Source organism: Gouania willdenowi, chromosome 13 (genome assembly GCF_900634775.1).
Source record: "Gouania willdenowi chromosome 13, fGouWil2.1, whole genome shotgun sequence".
Lineage (NCBI taxonomy): Eukaryota > Metazoa > Chordata > Actinopteri > Blenniiformes > Gobiesocidae > Gouania > Gouania willdenowi.
This window is the reverse complement of record NC_041056.1, coordinates 16,139,801-16,160,469: the sequence shown is the minus strand read 5'-3', so window position 1 is coordinate 16,160,469 and position 20,669 is coordinate 16,139,801. Positions and strand designations below refer to the sequence as shown.

Below are 20,669 nucleotides of genomic sequence, written 5' to 3'. Positions count from 1 at the left end.
AATGAAGCACCTCACAATGACACAATTAAAAAATGTGAATTATTTGACATATAGCAACTTCTTTTTTTTTTAATAGTAACTCAAATAGTTACTTTCCTTGGTAATGAGTTACTATTATTATAGCGTAATTTAGTTACTAACGCAGTTACTTTTTTGAACAAGTTGTGAGTAACTATAACTAATTACTTTTTTAAATTAACGTTCCTAACACTGGTTACAACATGCACTGGTGAAAACAAACATAAAAATGGAAGAAGTTGTGCACAATGGAACTTATTTCAACTGTTCTAAGGCAGGGGTACCAGGGTCGAAAGGGGTCCAGCTGCAGCAGCTGCACTCTCTTGCCTGTCCTCAGAGGCGTAGCTTGCCATAAGGCAGGCAGCTGCCTGAGGTCCCCCAAAGCCACCAGGAGCCACCCGAGGGCCAACAAATTTGACACAAAGAGCACAGAGAAATGACAAGTTGCAGTGACAATTTGCCGTCGCAAATTCCCTGACTGGGCCCCTTCAGCTGAGCCAAACTCGCCCCTCCCCCTCCTGTCACTCAGTGCGAGGGAGTGGCTGTGCAGGCCTCATCTACTCCCAAGACAAACCATGCAGGACAGGCTGTTCTGCATGGTTGGAATGCTCCTCTTGTCCACCACAGCTGATCATAAATAGGTAACTTGTTATCAAACTCTCTGTGACGCTGCATGATGCCACTGCATCATTTATTTCAGGTGTGTTGGAGCAGGGAGACATATGAAACGTGCAGGACAAGGTCTGGAAGACTTCACGTCAGCAGAAAATACCATGACAGGAGCCAATGCTCATATTGGATTATGGCGCCATCTTCAGGAAATCTGATGCCAGAACAAGTATTAAAAATGCAATAATCCACTCAAATTGTCAACATATTACATTTGCAATGTCTGAAGAAATTCCGTGAAAAAATACAAAAAGAGAATTTCCCTATAATCCAGTTCCTTGGAGGGTATGGAGTTATTCCTAAGTAGACCAGGAACATTACGGTGGATGGATTTTGTCATAGCACTCACCAGGGAGTGATTAGAAGTGATTAGAATCTGGTAGGCCTACCTTTGTTGACATTGAAATGTTGTGGGAGACGCTAAAATCTCAGTTACAAATCTTACAAAACGTGTAACTGTGTCCCTTCCTGCTGTTCTTTAAGGTAAACTCTCCCATTTTCCAAGGTATTTACACGAGTTCTTTGTTTTTTATGACGGAACGTCTTCATCTTTCCATATCTCTTCTGAGTTGTTTCTGTGTTTTGTTTCTGTTGTCTGCACTAATCTGATTAGTGACAGCATTCAGTTTAGAGGCAGAGGAATGTTTTTATTCATTTATCTTTTAATTAATATTACATTAAAATATGGGATAATTATGGGAAAATACTAATACGGGACAATATATGGGAGTTTCCCGGCCAAAAGGGGATACTTGACAGGTTTTATTCCCTCTTTCTTTTTCTCTTTCTCATGGTCCGACCCAGCGGCCCACTGGCGGCAGGCCCACCGGGCCCCCTAGTGTCCCCATATGCCAGTCCGCCCTTGGATTCACGTATGACTTCCAGCTGAAGAAGGAGACAAGTTAAACCAGGTAAGTTTACGCCACGATCAAAACCATTAGATGCCTTTAACCTTTTAAAACCACTTACAGTTTGTTAAACAAGTGCTTTTAATCACCTATCCAGCTGCTAAATTGCCTCTGATTTCTACTATTAAAAGTTACATAAAGTCTTTCAGTTGAGCTGACTTTGTTATTTGTGTTGAGTAGTTCTTTAATGCATTGGCATCCATTGCTTGTTGTCTGAGTCTGTAATCAACCATCTTAGCACTAAGAGTTCATGTGTGTATGTAGATGATTTATGATCTACTGTGGAATCTTTCCGCTTCCTGGGGACCATCATCGCAAAGGACCTCAAGTGGGAGCTGAACATCACCTCCCTCATCAAGAAAGGACAGCAGAGGATGTACTTCCAGCAGCAGCTGAAGCAGTTCAACCTGCCAAAGACCATGATGGCTCACTTCTACACTGCCACCATTGAGTCCATTTTCTCATCCTCCATCACAGTCTGGTACGCTGCAGCCCCAGCAAAGGACAAGTGCAGGCTGCAGCGTGTCATTCGTTCTGCAGAGAGACTGGTCGGCTATAATCTACCATCTCTCCACGACCTGTACACCTCCAGAACCCTGAGGTGTGCAGGTAAGATCGTGGCCGACCCCTCTCACCCTGCATATGGACTGTTCAATGTCCCAGTTCCTTGTATATGTAAATGTTCTTGGCAATCAAAACCGATTCTGATTCTGAGGTTTCATTGTGTTCTCCAGAGGAACTGCCCTAGTGTAACACTAGAGGGAGCCATACATCAGCCCTACCAACCTGACAGACGAAAACCAGTGAACACTTTATTCTGAATCCAGTTTAAGTAAGAAAAAAAAGAACAAAACAGATTTATGCACGACACTAAAGCAAACTTACATCAAATATGGAAAGCTACAGAATTTGCTCTGTGCCCCAGAGAAAGTGTGCAATATTACTTTAGCCTGTTCAGTTTTGCACATCGCATTAGGCAGAAATCATGAGCAGAACAGAGAAAGAGACTTATTCATCAGTTTAAAAATGTAATGTACATTTTAAACCTTAAGAAATAGCATTAATGGCATATATGTCGGTATTTATTTATTTTAAATTATGGCAGAATTTATGATCTTCCATACAGTTTTATTTTCTGTTTGGTTCTTAATTGTCACTGTTGTGTATGATGTTTCGATCAGTCTTTGTATATTTTGTTTATGTGACTAAGAAAGGAATAATATTACTAGCGCAAGTATGGTTGTTGCGTATAGTTGTGGCCCTGGTCCGGTGTGTCGGCTTTGTCTACACACTGGCTTTCAGGAGCTAGAATTTTGTAGAAATGCCCCATTGTGCTACTTTTGGGTGTAATTTTCCACCAAGTGAAACAAACTCACCCAAGTGAAATCAAAAAAGTGGGAATGAACTTGTTGACGGGCATAACTTCTTAAGGACCCGCAGCTATTGTATGTTCTTGACACTTCTTTTACCACATATTTAGCTGTAATGATGGACAATACATTAAAAGAAGATCAAATGCAGACTTGGCTCTGTCATTATTCTGACAAAGCTCCCAGGTGTTCCGCATACCTTTCAGGGCATGACCAGGCTGGGGAGGTTCTCCTCTGGTGGGTGTGAACTATGGGCCTCCAGCTGCATTTAAAGAGCTGATGTTCACATTTTAACATCTGTTACCAGTATTTCTGGCAGCATGGACACCGTCAAGAACAAGGCACCTCTGGGCTCCATTGAGAACCCCATTAAGTTCTTGGACCAGGACTATAAGACTCTCCTGGAGGAACATCTCAAGTCTGGAGAACTGTTCTCTGACTTGACCTTTGAGGCAGGACAGAAGTCCATTGGCATGCCAGAAGATCCTGATCCTAAAAAGGCAACAGAATGGAAGAGACCAAAGGTAGGTGTCATTCCTTTGTTTCATGCTGAAGTGATAATAATCACCTCAATGTAAGTTTGATTTAAAAAGAAAATAATCAGAACAACATGTCCTCCAAGTCCTGTGTTTTGTTTCTGCTCTTGTTGTAGTACATTTAGAGGAATGTCTGTATCTGTGTGAATTATCCAGGTGTGGCTGTGAAACAAGCAGAAACACTGTGTACTTGTTGACATCCCATTCCTTATTAGTGACGGTGCAAGAAAAAACATGAAAATAACTCCCTAAGAGGAACTCTCTTCTTCAGGATTTTGTTCTGAATACATAGTGATAAGTATTATTTGTGTGTGTGCTTTTCATGTTGTTCTGTCTTGACTTTGTTCATAAAGGAAATCTATGACAATGCTGTGTTTGTGGAAGGCACCACTGGGACCACTGACATCTGTCAGGGACAACTGGGTGAGTGCACGAGGACACCAACAATAAGTGTTATTGTAAAACACGTTGGAAATAATAAGTCTACTTTACTAACAGCAGGAACTTAACATAGTTCACGTTTTTCCTGTTTGTTTTTGTGCCCATTGAAATATGATGACTAAGTTTTGCGTGACACAGCCATAAATGCCCAACATCAAGAGGAAATGAAGAGTGACACCTCAGATCTGCTGGGGGTCTTACTCCCCCAACCACACGTGTTTATTCACCCCAAGATGGATTTGAAACTTTGAAGCTTTTTTCCATTTAATGGTAAACTCTGAACTGTTTTTCTGCAGAACTCTCCATGCACCACTGGGATTTTTGAGTTGCTGGTTTGTGCCGCAGGTTGTGTGCAGCCTCACATCACTTTGAATCTTCTTCTCTTACAAGTCTTTGATCTGTTTTTTTTTTTATATAATAATAATACATAACACAATGTGTTATCATACACAGATGCTAAGAGGAGGAGTCACATCTCCAAAGGAACACTAGAGGAATGTGTCTTACTCTGAGGAATGTGTCTTACTGTGTGATTCTTGTGTGTGTAAAACCTACCTCAGGAACAAGAAGTACTCAAGTATTTGTGCTTAAACAGTAATAGTTTTCCCTCTTGTGTGTCCCTTGTTACTCAGGTAACTGCTGGCTGCTGGCCTCCCTGTCATGTCTGACCATGCACCCGTCCCTCTTTGTGAAGGTGGTGCCACCCAATCAAAATCTGTCCGATCCATATGCTGGGATTTTTCATTTTAGGGTATGTATCGTCTGGAAAGAGAGGTAGAAAGACACTGTTAGGAGCTAAGTAAATGGAACCATGATAACATGATATTTGTGAGCAAAGCTTTCAAAAGAAATACTGGTACTTTAACCAACTATTTGTAGTATGAAAATGTAAGATTAATCAATCAAACCATAGGCATTATGGGATTTACGATTACATTAAATTACATGAAATCTATGCAGAAGTACAAATTAGAAGTATACATTTCAGTTGCCGCCAAATATCAACATTTTAACAGCATCAACGGACTCTACAACCTAGAGACAACGATATGGAAACTATTATTAATGATTTTTTTTAAATTATTAAGGCAGAGAGTGGTGTTACAACTCAACTACCTCATCTGAATTACATATAAGTGTGTGTGTGTGTGTGAATGTGCATGCATAAATAAAATAATAGATACATAAAACATAATAAATAAATATGTTTTGCATTAAATAGAATTTATGGCAAATATTCAGGTATTCAGTGATTCATTTATTTATTTTCAGTTGTGGCAGAATTGGTCTTCAGTGGTTAAAGTGATTAACTTTGTTGCTTACCACATATTTTTTTTTACTTGTTCTACAACTTTTTAGCCTGTGCTACATAAGTCTCAGTTTCCCACAGCACCAGTGTTTTATTAATGTTGTACCAGTAATCTTATTTGAGATTAGCTTTATTCTTCCATGACAAAAATCATTTTGCAAAATCTATCATGTATAACACAAAAATAGATTTTTGCTAGGGATGTAACGATTCACTCAACTCCCGATACGATTCGATTCACGATGCTGGGTTCACGATACGATTCTCTCACGATTTTTTTCATTTACAAAATGGGACTGTAGACAAAAAATTTTTTTGGGAAAAAAACAAGAAAATACTGTATTATTTTCCTTTTATTTTTCATTGTCAAAAGAATTCCTTGATAAACTATTCAAAACAATGCAATTTAACTAAAAATAAATCTTGAATTAAATAAATAAAGGAATAATACAAATGAAAATGAAGCCTATTAATTTAAATTCTGGTTCTATAATAAACAATCCAAAACTGCATAATAGTTCTTTTTCTTTTAAAAGTGCAACTGAAAATGTATTTTGTGCCTTAACAATTGGACTTTAAAAAAAAAAAAACCGTCATTGCACTGATTTACGTCATATTTGTTTGGACCAGCAGAGGGCGGTGGTAACACAGTGGTCGGTTGGTATGCAGATATCTTGCAGTGAAGAAGAGAAGCTATGCTAGCAGACAGAGCTAATAGAAAAACGTGACTTTTACAGATATTCAAGTAATATTACAGATATTCTTTTGGTGCTAAAGGGGTAATGAATCATTTATTAACATTTTTAAGAGTAGAAGGCAGCCAGAAAGAAAGTATTAGCAGACTCCGCCCGCCGCCAACACTTCCGGATAGCGCCCTCTGCTGGTTTAAAAAAGTACTGCGATTCAATTGTCAGAAAATCGATATCAACCGTGATACCTATGAATCGATTTTTAACTGCCTTACGATTAATCGTTACATCCCTAATTTTTGCTGACTGCATTTTTACTAAAACCAAAGAAAACTAAGGATAAAATTACCACTGGTATCAAACCTGTATAAAAACAAATGGCTTTTTTCTCAAAGCTCCACAGGCTGTTAGTGAGAATATGACATGACTGAACAGGCAGAGCGGATACGTTGGTAACTCATCTTGGTAAACCTGACGGGATGATGAGCAAGCAGTTCAGACATGCAGGCAGACAACACTCCTGGGATACACACACACACACACACACACACACACACACACACACACACACACACACACACACACACACACACACACACACACACACACACACACTGCCCCTAGGGCCATGAAGGACCAGTGTAGGCCTGTTGACAGCTGTTGTTGTCATAGAGTCACACACATACAGGTACTTCACACAGCATATGTTGACAGCAGTAACGGTAGTTCAATGAATAGCTGAGCCAAGCATTTTGCACTTTTTTTGAGTGTCTCTCCCTGTGATTTATTGACTGATGACTTGTCCAGAATCAAACATTGACTTTGACTGACAGAAACCTAATAAATTCAGGGAAGACATACAATTACCCAGAGTCTCCTGTTTCTTTCTCTTCCTCACACTTACTGCAATCAACCCTGCTCTTTTCTCACCGTTCCATCTTTGAATGCTCTCACTTGTTCCATGCAGTTCTGGCAGTATGGCGAGTGGGTGGAGGTGGTTGTGGATGACAGGCTTCCAGTACGCCAAGGCCGTCTGCTCTTCAGCTACTCTCACACCCGCCATGAGTTTTGGAGCGCCCTGGTGGAGAAAGCCTATGCCAAGTCAGTAGCAACACACAGCATATGTTTGAAGTGTTAATAGTTTTAATGTCTGGGATCACCCACAATTCATCTGACAAGTGTGGGATTGTAGCAACAGTGATGTGACAGAAATGCAAAACCAGTGAAGAGAGTGAGACTTTGTACCTCTTGTGTGCAGGTTAATGGGGTCCTATGGGAGCTTGAAGGGTGGCAACATCTCAGAGGGGATGGAGGATTTTACAGGAGGCATCGCATACTCAATGAACGTCTCATCTCGTACCCCTCGGGTCTGCTGGCGCTCTCTGACAGCAGCCTTGAACCGAGGCAGCCTTCTCAGTTGCTTCATCCAGGTATAAGCCCTGAAAACCGCCAAGTGTCCACACAAGGCAAGAACAAAATACTAAATAAAGTCACCTGAGTTTGCTCTTAACCTTTCTAGGCCCAGAACTACCTCGAGGTTGGAAAAGTAACAGACACTGGGCTGATAAAGGGCCATGCTTATGCCATCACAGACACCGACAAGGTCTGTATCACAGAGAGAGACAGACGTGCAGGACAGAGATTCCAACAATTATCCAATGCTGGACGGAAGTCTTTAAAGCTGCAATATATAGAATTGTGAGACTTGTATAGAAATGACCACGCTCACCCTCCCCTCCCTGTTTTGAACCCTATCGTCCCTTACCGTATTCTCGTGAAAGCGCACAACTTTGGAGATCTTAGTGACTTTTTTCTCAATAGAAACTAGTGACAAATGTAGGGACTTTATCTTGTGTTATTGGAGAGTTTTCTGTTGTTTTAGTGACATGAATGTATCACTATAGTTACTGTTCTGAACAGAGGCTGCTGCTGTGAGCTCCTACCCACAATGTGACAACCACCACTCGGGCATCCAGACTGCAAAATTAATTTAAATTAATTGCGTCTGTTCTCTCCACCTTAGATATGTTTCTCTTAGGTTTAAATGCAATTTATCCCATCTGTTCTCACTCTCCCTCTGAACCCAGTATGTGGAGCAGACCCCGAGCAGTCATGAGGATTCGTGAGAACTCAAAGCGGACCTCTGAATAGTTTGTTCCCGCCTGAGTATGTTTGTGCCTTTAAACTGTTGCTTCTCCACGTGGGCCTTCCTTTTTCTGCTTGCTTTCCTGTGTAACCGTTGTGAACTAACGCCGCAACGAGGACTTCTCCTGCTGCATTGTCCACCATACTTTCACTACAGAGAACATGAACGCGCATCGACTTTAGTCGGGCAGCCAGTAGTAACACCCTGAAACAGCTCATGGAGCACTTTGTAAAAAGATCTTTGATTGGCTGAAAATTTGCGTCACGCCCCTGGATTTCTAAACGTCTTATACAGGGCCAAGAGAAGATGTAAAATTAGTGTCCACTCAGAACACTTTGAATTCCAATATGCTCAAAGGTAATAATGGATTTTTTTTTACCAAATGAAGCCAAAAAACGGACATAATGTAGCTTTAATTGAGTTTTCCAGTTTTTCAATAGTGTTCAGATGATTGAAGCTAGTGCGTCAGGTTTAATCATCTTTAAAACCAACTAAGTGATGTCATCTGGTTTACTGGTACCTAAAGCATCTCACATTGGGTGCATGGCAGTGTAGGACTGGAATAGAATGTGAATGGATGTGTGAACATTCATTCCCTCCTAAAGCCCAGAGACGCCAACCAACCTAACGAGTGTTTATGGACTGTGGAAGACACGGTTTTTAAAAATGTGTTACGATTGCAATTAAATTCTAGGCTTACAGTCAGTAATAAATAAAGATTATGTCTGTTTGAACAAATAATTTGTATGTCACAGTTAAAAAAGAGAAACTACCCTTTAATTAAAATACTTCATGTGAGGATTCTTGTATTTTAGGTGAAGAAAGCATCAGAGGAAGTTTTGCTGTACAAGCTGAGGAATCCTTGGGGTTTCATTGAATCCCGCGGCCCCTGGAGTGATAAGTGAAGGAGATTTCTGTCTGTCAAACCAAAAACATAACAACAAATCACAGACTAACCAGCTGAGGTTTTCTTGGTGACCATAGGGGAAAAGAGTGGGAGGGTGTGGACGAATCGGAGAAGGAAAGGATTGAGCTCAAATCAAAAGAAGATGGAGAGTTTTGGTAAAGTATTTATGAAAGATCACAGAGATGAAAACCTGGCAGCATTTTAAACCCTGATACAACTTTGATTACTCCATCAGGATCAGTGCTGATAACTTCAGCAGCCTCTTTGACATCGTAGAGCTCTGCAGCGTTAATCCTGACTCTCTAGAAGAGGAAAACGCTTCTGCAAAGCCAGCTACCTGGACCATTAGTGAACATGAAGGATGCTGGATACCAGGAAGCTCTGCTGGTGGCAGCCGCAGATACAGAAGTTAGATTATGACTCCTTTAATCATACAGTCAGCACCTGCTCAGTTTGTCTCGATCATCTAAACTGTACCTTTTCTATTCCTCAGAAACCTTCTGGCAAAATCCCCAGTTTGAGCTGGTTCTCCAGGAGCAGGATGAGCCGGACCAGGAAGAGGACGACGACGATGAGGATGAGGATGATGAGGATGAGGATGGGAAGGAAGATGAGGAGATGAGCACAAGAACCGAGAAACAGAAGCAGAGAGCTAAGCAGTGCACAGTGTTGGTGGAGCTGCTGCAGAAAAACCGTAGACAGAAAAATAAAATCCACTTCCTGTACATCGCTTTCCACATCTACCGGGTCAGAAACAGACTTGTCACTTATTCAGATCCAAATGCACCACATTTATTCAGTTTATTGATAAACACTCTTGTCTTTGTCCTTCTCTTCCCTTTAGGTTCAGTCTGAGGTAAACCTCTAATATCATCTCATATCATTAATTGTCAGAACTCACTGATGTGGTCTCTGTTCAGCTGCAGGACATGTGTCTGGACCGCAGCTTCTTCATGTCAAACCGTCCCGTGGGTCGATCTGGGAAGTACAAATCTAAGAGGTATAGCAATAAACCATCAATAAATCAGACGAGCTATATTTCATGAAAACTTGTTTTACCCTGCATTTCCCAGCTCAGATCAGATTTAAGGCAGGCACACTGTGGACACAATGCCAATTTATCACAGGATCACGTTCACATACAATCCATTCAGATGCCTTCTATCTTTGGTTCTGTCATTTTGTTCCTCACTGCAGTTAAAAGAGATTTTCCTTTTCATTGTAAAACTTTAACTGATTCAAATTCATAATGAATTTTGAGGCTATAGTCATATTCATTTATTTATAAACTTTTTAAAATGTATTTATTTGCTTTGTATTTGATTAGAAGATGTTGTATTTAGCATCATGTGAACTGAGTTGTATTGTAATTAGGGTTGGAAAAGGGTGGGAAATTTCCACTGGAACTTAAGCTTGGGAATTTTGTGAATATTCAAAAATATATTATGGATGTAACGATTAATCGTAAGGCAGTTAAAAATCGATTCATAGGTATCACGGTTGATATGGATTTTCTGAAAATTAAATCGCAGTACTTTTTTTAACCAGCAGAGTGTAGGCGGCGGGCGGAGTCTGCTAATACTTTCTTTCTGGCCGCCTTCTACTCTTAAATATGTTAATAAATGATTCATTACCCCTTTAGCACCGAAAGAATATCTGTAATATTACTTGAATATCTGTAAAAGTCACGTTTTTCTATTAGCTCTGTCTGCTAGCATAGCTTCTCTTCTTCACTGCAAGATATCTGCATGCCAACCAGCACCCTCTGCTGGTCCAAACAAATATGACGTAAATCATTGCAATCACGGTTTTTTATTTTTTTAAAGTCCAATTGTTAAGGCACAAAATACATTTTCAGTTGCACTTTTAAAAAGAAAAATAACTATTATGCAGTTTTGCATTGTTTATTATAGAACGAGAATTTAAATTAATAGGCTTCATTTTCATTTGTATTATTCCTTTATTTAATTCAAGATTTATTTTTAGTTAAATTGCATTGTTTTGAATAGTTTATCAAGGAATTCTTTTGACAATGAAAAATAAAAGGATAATAGTACCGTATTTTCTAGTTTTTTCCCCAAAAAAAAATTTGTCTACAGTCCCATTTTGTAAAATAAATCATGAGAGAATCGTATCGTGAACCCAGTATCGTGAATCGAATCGTATCGGGAGTTGAGTGAATCGTTACATCCCTAATTATATATATTAAATAAATTTTCATGGAATTTTTTTATGGAAATTAACTGAAAATTGGGAGTCATTTTAAATAACTGATGCTGATATTTCGGATGATCATGTTAATTCCCATGAATAGTTTAGGACTTGGAAAATATCAGGAATTCTGCAACTCTAGTTGTGTGTGTGTGTAGGTGTTGCTTTTTAATTGTATTATTTTTGCTTTGATGCTAATATTTACATTTATGTTTTACATTTATTTATATTGTTATTTTGGAATATTCCCAAAACTGTCACCTATAAGATTATTTTTTATTTTATTTATATAATACATGTAGTGCAGTGTATGTTGCAGGTTGCTTGAGTCATCTCAAGCTCTATCTGTTGTTCATTATGATTAACTCCTCTCCAGACTTTACCAGAGTTTGATCATAAGAAGCAGGATCTAACTGACTTTGTCTAATAGGGCTTCGTGGAGGAAGCTTCATCTGGATCCGGGTAACTACATTATTGTTGCGTCCACCTTTCGACCCAACCAACCTGGAGATTTTTTTGTGCGCATTTTCTCCAAGACTGGAAACAGTCTGGGGTAAGAAAGAAATGCATCTTTAAAGTTTAAACTCCACAGCTTTGTATTTCTTATTCACTGCTCCATATATTCCAGCAAGAGTATTTTTCCATTAAACCATCATACGTACGCTTTTGAGATTTCCTCTGACTAACAGGATGACACTGTGTTCCCTACATGTGGTTTCTACACTCAGTACATTTAGTACAACCATTACCGTGTTCTTAACTCGTACGCATACACATTCATACCAAAGTCAATTAAGAGTCTTCAGGGAAACGGACAACAAAAAATGTTTTTGAGCTCTAGCAGAAACACAATTTTAGGCAATTCTGAGTACCGGTAAATGTTAAAATGGACTAGATTAAAATAGTGCTTTTATGACAAAGTAACGGAAACGTGCTTTACAAGATCAGCTCGTTCACAAATCAATGGGACAGAGCTGCCACATAAGGAGCAACTTAGAATTCAGTGTTTTGCCCAAGGACACTTCGACATAAAAACACAGCCTTGGGATCTAACCCACAACCCCTCAGTCAGAGGGCTACCCCTCTACTACATGTTATATTGTAGGAAGAAGGAAAAAAGGTGTCATTCTAATGTTCGTTTTACATCATTTGAAGCTTGAACTCCCAATTTCTGGAGAAAGAGACAATGCTCTGTATCCCTAAGTTAATTAGTAAGAAATAATTCTGCAGTAAATAATTAATGTATTAATTAACACATAACTATGTCACTGTGATAATTAGAACATTAAAATGTCACGTGTAGCTTCATTAATTCACTAAGCCAGTCACGGCTGTCAAAAATGTAGTTATTAAGACAAAAATCTAAAAATTCACATATTGCACCTACTCAGCATGGAGATGTTGATTGTTTGTTTTAAACAATGAATAATTGGCCTTAAAATTGATGTTTAAAAATGCAATTTTTGTATTAACTCTAATTGTTCATGTGAGAGTGAAATTTAAAATTCTGTAAAAAATTCAGTTTCTGAAATAACATTCTGATATTTTCCAAACATGATCGACATGATCTAAAATGATGTCTTTTTTTGATGAAAATGTGTTGTAAAAAGTAGTTACGACAAATAAATTTTACAGTTTTTGATAAGAACGGAGTAACAGACTTTATATTTTGCAACAGGTTTAAATGTACCAAATTTTCTTCAGTATTGGGGCTACATTTTGGTGGAAGTTGCACAAATGTTGCACTCAGGATAACAAACGGTGTCCGGTAGCTGACGCTGCCTGGTCCCTAACAAATAACCATTGGGTATGAAGCAGAATCGCCAACTATTGCATATACATTTTTGTATTTTGATGCATTGATACATGTGCTTTTACAATAGAATGAATACATGTAAATAATGACAGTAGTCAAGTGGGAAAAGTATGACATATGGAGCTGAATATTTGTGATATTTGTGTTTCAGGACTCATGACTTCATTTGCTCATCTGGTTTCCTCCCTGTGAGTTCAGACTTAATAAAACATGTTGCTTGCTTATTAAAAAAAAAAAGAAGATTCGATAAATAAAGGATTGATCGTGTCCTCTAATGGCTTGTGTCTCTTAGGTGATGGTGGCTCCTCTGTCCACAGCGGATCGAATTAGAGTCCATAAAACCTTTGATGAGAAAGCTGGTCCCGTAAGAAAACTAATTTAACCTTTACTTTAAATGTGTTTATGAACTTTTTTTAATCTACACTCTTCTGTCTTTGCTGCAGGATGACAGGCTGAATGCTTCAGAGACCATGAACTTGTTGAATGCAGGTTGGTGTTGTTGCTGCTGCTTTTATTATCTCCTCTAGCCACTAGAGGGGAGCATAGTGGTGACATGCTCCCTCAGTATCTGGAGAGGTTGAAGCCTCAGAGGTCACTAGTCTAGACAGAAGCTCACCGTCAGACAGTATTATTGTAATGAACTTGTTGAAGAGGTAAAACTTTCTCGCATCAAACCCAGTGCAAACCGTTTTAACACCTCTTTTTCAACTTTGCAGTTCTCGTTCAAGATTACCATCTGCCTCTGGAGACCTGCAGACAACTGATCTTTGCAGAAGAAGTATCCTTCTCTTCATTGCTTTTTGGATTCAAACTGTTCAATTCACTTACAGTTCAGACTTTCCAATAGAATTGGAAAGTCTGTTGATTGAATCTCTACAGCTCTGCTGTTGTTCTGTGTTATCACATGTCCTCATGACTTTGTGGCTTCTGTTTTTGTTGAGATGACCTTAATTCTGCTGACAGACCGCAGGGCGATGCACTGTGAGCCGTGACCAAGCAGAAGCTCTGCTGACTAATCTGCTCAACCTGCAGGTGTTGTGTGTGTGTGTGTACGTGTGTATTTGTGTGTATTAACAGAGGGTGTGACAGATCCTGCTTGCTTTTTTTAGTCTATCTTTTTTCAGGTTGATGAAGACTCTTCTGGGACCATGAGCCCCTTTGAACTCAGTGCTGCACTGGAAATCATTGGTAAGCTTGACCCACGCACAAACACACACACACTATTAAAAAGGTGACATTAGAGGCCAAAAATGTTACTGTATATTTGATCCGAAGGCCATATTATCAGCATTTAGAAAAGTGGTTCCCAACAAACTTTCTGGCAACCCCAGAGACATTTTTATTTATTAGTTTTTGAATCAATATTTTTTTTAAATTACAAAAATATAATTTAAATTTTCATTATTATTTCATTATTTATTTTGTATAATTTTCTTTAATCAGTTACTAGACATTTCAGGCGACCCCACATGGGGTCATGACCTCAAGGTTGAAAAACAGTGAATTAGAATAATGACTAATTACAGTATTAATACAAAAAAGAACAAAGGGTTTTTGTCATTTTGTTTTTGGTTTGTGTGTTGTTGTTCTGTGTGTTTTGGTATTCCGTGTATCCTGTATTACAACACTGGCTAACTTCTTACTGGGGTAAATCACCTTGGTAACTTACGCTGAACGGCTTGCCTGGTCGGGGGAAGGTTAAGTTCTGGAAAACAGATCAGCTGACAGGAGAGAAAGAATACTTGTGATGCTTCCATTTACTCAATGACATCCCATAGAAAAGATGTAGATTTTCATGTGAAGGACTGACTTGTGTTTGTCAACTAATGGAGCCCCATTCATTCATTCTTTATATACAATATATACACATTGTTAACAAAGCTGAGAGCTTCAGCTGTGCTGCTATACGCAAAGTGGGGAGAGTCTTGTATTTTATGATATACATGTAGGCTGTATAAAATACAAATAATGCCCACCTCATAATAAAGCTTAATACTGAGCGATATGAATGAAGCATCAATACATGAATAGAAACACACAAGTGAAACTGATCGATGTGTCCATTTATTGTCCAATAAATTAATATTGCATAATCTCACAAATTTGCGTGTTATTAGTCTACAATGTACTGCTAGCATTCCTTTCTGCTTTTGCTTTAGTAAGTGTTGCTTTTGGCCTGGATTATGGATATGAATTATTCACGTTAAGAATTGTTCCTCATGGTAATGTGAGTTGCTCTATAGGGTTTCTCTATGTTTGTGATTGGTCAGACGCAGCAAACTCCACCCCTTTTATGTGATCACCCACACATCCTGGTTGGAAACTGCTGGCTTAACCCGCTAATGGAGAGATACCCAGATATGTTTATCCAGCTTTGTAGTGCAGGCCCTTTGTGTTATGTTGTGCTATAGTTTTGTGTAGGAAATAGAATACTGTGTCTTTTATTTTGTGCAAGTTTGTTGTTGTCTTGAGGTTTTTTTTTCTGTGATTTTGTGTGTCATGAATCATGTTCTATATTTTTGTTGTCACTGCAAAATTCTCCGTCATTTTTCATATTTTTCTCATTTTGTGTTTTTTTCTTGTTGTGTTGTGTGTTTCTATTGCATTGTTTTTCATAGTCATTTTGTGCGTATATTTTGGCGGCCGCACAAAAATGAGAGCGAGGGTCGCATGTGGCCCCTGAGCACTAATCGCCCACGTATGCACTTCTGGCTGGTTTCGCACTTTACTTCTTTTTTTATTTTCCAGGAATGAAGTTTGACAACAAGTTGGTTCAGATGCTGACTGAGCGCTTTGCATCTGGACAGCTTCACTTGCCTTTCTATGGCTTTGTGTCATGTGTCACCAGGCTCCGCAAGCTTATCGGTAACACACACACACACACACACACACACACACACACACACACACACACACACACACACACACACACACACACACACACACACACACACACACACTAACAAACACACAATAGTTGGATATTGGTTCCAGCCCATGTTCACTTCACCCATATCACCTCTTTAAAAAATATAAATGAATTTAAAACCAACAAGCTACCCTGCCTACTAAAGAAGCTGTGGCTACAGATGTGGATCACCTCCACCAGGTTGATTTTAGTGTGAAAATCTATTTGAGTTTCTGTTAAAAGTCAGTATTATTCATATTATCACACAATGCAATGGCTGGTTGTTGTTTTTTTTTATCAGATTTTATTTTTATTTATTTATTTATTTATTTAATTATTTTTTTATTTATTTATTTTTTATTTATTTATTTATTTATTTATTTATTTATTTATTTATTTATTTACACTTGCTGGACTACTTTTTATAATGTGTAAATGTTCAAATATTACAAGTATTTTTATTACAAAAACAACATCTCACGACTCTGCGATCAGGAGCTTTTTAACCTGTTCCTGGAGTACACTACATCTTTTCATATTGATGGATAAGAAAATTGTTGTGTCAAAACAATGTGTATGAATTCAAACTGTTACTAAATACCATCAGGATGCTTTCCAGGTCCAATAACCTTTAACCCTAATGCACGGGTGCCTTTTTATTCACAGCTCTGTTTGAGTCTGAGACCAACAAAGAGGTGAAAGAAAGAGGAAGAGATGCTGTGAGTATTGACCTAACTATGACTCCATGTGTTTTTTTTCTGTTCAGTGTTTTAACCCAGTTATTTACCCTCTGTTTTATCTCCATAGTGGCTGCTTCAGTTTGTGATGGTGTGATTGAAGATGATTTTACTCCATTTGGATGGAAATGAGCCTTTTATTTACAACAACAACCATCCTTCATAAACTGTAATGTACTTTAAGTCGGTTCATTTTTACTGAGTCATTGTTGCATTCTTGCTTTACCTATGAATCATTACATGTTGACCTGTTGCTATTATATTATCACACATATACACCAAACAGCCATTACAATATAACCACCTATTACACAGATTTAATTTTCACATCCCAAAAAAGTGATTTTTTTTTTTTTAATTAGGAAGGAACTATATAATAAATACCAGGGTTGGGGTCAATTACATTTTTTAATTACAATTATGTCTTCAATTATCCATGTTCAATTACAACTCTATTACGATTACGTTGACCTGCATTTTTTCCAAATACAATTCAAATTACAATTATTATTTTCACCCTGAAAGTCAATTATGATTATGTTCTCAATTACTAAAGTTCAATCACAATTAATCACAAATACCGAGCCTTTAATGAATAACTTAATAAAGCTTTCTGTAAAATACACTAACAAATCTTATCTACCATTTACATAATTTGTTTCTCCTCCCTTAGTTACCTTATTAGGCTTCCTTATCTTTGAAAAATTGATATTAATATTTTTGGTGTGGACGTGTGAGCCTTTTTTGTCAGTATACCCTTGGATTAAATTTTTTTATATAATAGTAAAATGGTCCTTATGGAACTGACAGGTAAACTTGATATGAAACATATTTAACTGAATTTCCCCTCGAGGATTAATAAAGTATAATCAATCAATCAATCAATTTTAATAGTTGTTTACTACATAAGTGTAAGCCATAAAACATGGTTCCACAGTTTGTTTTTTAATGACATTGTACATTTTCATGCAAATTACAATTGCAAAGTCAAATTACAATTACAAAGCCAACTATCTGAACTCAATTACAAATAAATTATGATTACAACAGCAACATGTTTTTCAATTATGATTACAAATATAACTAGAACTGCAAGCAGTTATGAAAGGGGGCCAAGCCTTCCCGAGCGACTCGGCCCCCAGGTTTCGCGGAGCCCGTGAAAGTACGTCACGAAGGATGACGGGCTTGGGGCGAGCGTCAGGACACAGGCCAACGTGCTATTTGCTGTGAACAGGTGAATATGAAGTTTTGGAAGATGTGATTTAAAGTGTGAAAGTTACAGGCCAAAAGGCGTTTGCACCCATTATAGCGCCACCTAGTGGTGCACTTTTTGGTATGGGTGATCTGTGTGCTCTTCTATGGTTACCCTGTAAATTTCACAGCCCTCAACATATCACTTCAGCTGAAATAAATGTTTGTTTATTTGTATGTTATGTAGTAATAAGCCACGCCCACTTTGACCAAATGCAGTTAACTTCGAGATACAGTCCCAGGAGCGACCCAAGGTCATGCCAACCATGGATCTCAGTTTTGGTGGTGTTAGCAATTATTTTGACCGAGATATGCAACAGTTCGCGCTTTTATAGGAAGCTAGAAAACTTTACTCATTAATATTTTGCCCGAACAAATTTTTTTGCTGAACTGCAGATCAGGTCCAAATGAAGACTCGACGTGCTAAGTTTCACGCTGACTGGACAAAACCCCAAAGAGGAATTCGAAAAAGTAGGTTTTTGATATGTACGCGGTTGTACATACGCAGTTCCCTGGCCCCGCGGGCTTGGCCCCCTACTTATGTCATGATTTGTAATTAATTAGCAATTACACAATTATAGTTAGAATTAACCCCAACCCTGATAAAAACCAATTACAAATTGAAATTAACTAATTCATATAATTCTGATGTTGAGTTTTTCTAGCAAATTTCTTTAATTTGAGCTGGATTAAACAATTAATTTTACTATGCAATGCAAAATGTGTAAAACCAGTCCCTCATTTTTCTCCTTTTGTTAAAACTCTTTTAGCAATGACTGAATAACTTCAGTCATTGCTGAATAACTTCAGTAAACTGGAGTAAGTTCCTACATCACAAGCAACCCAAAATTAGTAATTCTCACTGATTTGTAAAGAATTCATTGTGACAGTGAGTTGGTGTTTTAAATGTTATTGGCTGCTCTGTGAAACCTTTGGACTGGAGTGTAGGTTGGTGGTTTTTAAGATATTGTTGATACATCAGGTCCCAAAGGATCACACCGCCTCCACTGGTTCAATCTTACCTTTTCCCCACCATCATCTTTCCCTGTCAAAACAAATGACTATGTTTTATTGTTTCATTGAGATTCAGGTCTGATCACATAGTCCTGACTTACTTCAATGCGTACTTGAATAAACCCTAATGTACACTATAGACCACATGTATCAAACCCGAGAGCTTCTAATTCATCTTGCAGGAGACAGTAAAATATCCCAAATTCACCAATTTAATGAAACTCTTCAATTTTTTTAGGGGTTTGCAGTTTTCCTTTGTTTATATCACATGATTACAGTCATTTTTAATGTGGAAAAGAACTCTCGATTTCTCCACAAATCTTCCAATTTCTTACAAACAATTCCACAAAATGTGTCTACATGACACAAAAATTGGTTTCAAAATCAATAATTTTTTAGGTGAAGATCCGACAGGGACTGATATGAAAAAATATGGCACAATTGATGTTAGAATTGTTCTTATTCCCACCTAAAATCTGCGGCCCACTTGAGATCAAGGGAGTTTGACATGCCTGCCATAGACCATAGAATGTCTGTTGAGCTACACAATAGGTTCATGAAGGCTAATCAACTCTACACAATAAAACATGGACTTCCAACTAGTTTCAGAACTAATTAAGCCTTTTGAATGAGAGGCAAAACCTTTGTAAGAAAAACTCCCAGTCCAGTTGCCAGAGTTAACATGAGCTGGATGACTAAGAACCTTTACAGACATTAAATGAAAATAGGTAGTACTAGCTGCTTTACCATGCCTATGAATCATTACATTTTATTATTATTATTTAGTTTAGTTTATGACCGAGACAATGTACATTCATCAACATTACAGTAAATGTAATGAGTTAGCCTAATGGCTATTTTTCATCTTATGTCCAAGCCTGGACAACTGTTAAAAGTCACCTTTAAAACAAACTCTATCAACATTAGCACAATAAAAAAAAAAATGTCACATTTTAAAACAGCATAAAACGTTATAATTCACCTTCCTAAAAATTTATAAGTCAGTTTCATTATTGTTTGATGTATATTTTAAATAAAAATAAATAAAATGCAAGAGAACTCCTGACTATCAGGGCTGATTATTGCAATATCATCCGGCCAACAGCAAAAAGTGACGTTTTAGTTTGTAAGCAGGTACACCCCCTTCAAAAACAGAAACACCCTTTTCTTATTTGCTTCTGAATTGTAATTTAACGTCCGGTCTTCATCGGTATTTCATCCAACCGGTTAGGGTTATTTCTACTTGACTTTGACTGAAGTCAAGTAGCAGTTTTTTCAAACCCTTTCTAATTGGTTGGTGAAAAGCTACCAGGGCCCCCACAACGGCGGTTTTGTAGCCCATCCGAAACACCACACATCTGGCCCGACCCTGCTCGATTATTGCAGATCGGATTACTCAAAAGCAATTTTCTTAGGGTTTTAAATGAACTTTATATATGTGGGTGTGTCCCTAATATTTACAGGTAATACAATCCAGTAAGTGACAGCTTGAAATGCAAAGGACGACTGGCCAAATGCACTCATTCACTTTGGGGTGGTGCAGGCTTCTCTAACTGCATTTCTAATATTTACTGCATTTCTAATATTTACAAATTGATTAGGTGGAGGAAAGGACAGACCATGGGTGATTTTGAAAAAGACAGATTTACATACTTTAACATGTTCTCCCAATTGAAAAGTTTGTGTTGTTTGAGAATAGCAGTGGTGGTAGCGCACTGACTTCCTGTCTTTTACATACA

The 20,669-nt window shown here is 38.1% G+C and overlaps 1 protein-coding gene across 1 annotated transcript; it reads left to right on the top strand.

Annotated features, from left to right (window-relative positions):
- Window positions 1-3,045: 3,045 nt before the first annotated feature.
- On the top strand, window positions 3,046-16,857 carry capn12 (calpain 12). Its single transcript, XM_028464826.1, has 22 exons — window positions 3,046-3,489; window positions 3,855-3,924; window positions 4,575-4,693; window positions 6,908-7,041; window positions 7,199-7,370; window positions 7,460-7,543; window positions 8,902-8,987; window positions 9,071-9,148; window positions 9,229-9,401; window positions 9,487-9,740; window positions 9,838-9,849; window positions 9,914-9,993; window positions 11,635-11,757; window positions 13,172-13,208; window positions 13,313-13,384; window positions 13,464-13,509; window positions 13,737-13,798; window positions 13,984-14,052; window positions 14,130-14,208; window positions 15,769-15,885; window positions 16,595-16,647; window positions 16,736-16,857. The coding sequence occupies exons 1-22, from the start codon at window positions 3,286-3,288 to the stop codon at window positions 16,760-16,762; spliced, it is 2,151 nt and encodes a 716-aa protein (XP_028320627.1). The 5' UTR covers window positions 3,046-3,285; the 3' UTR covers window positions 16,763-16,857.
- Window positions 16,858-20,669: the final 3,812 nt, after the last annotated feature.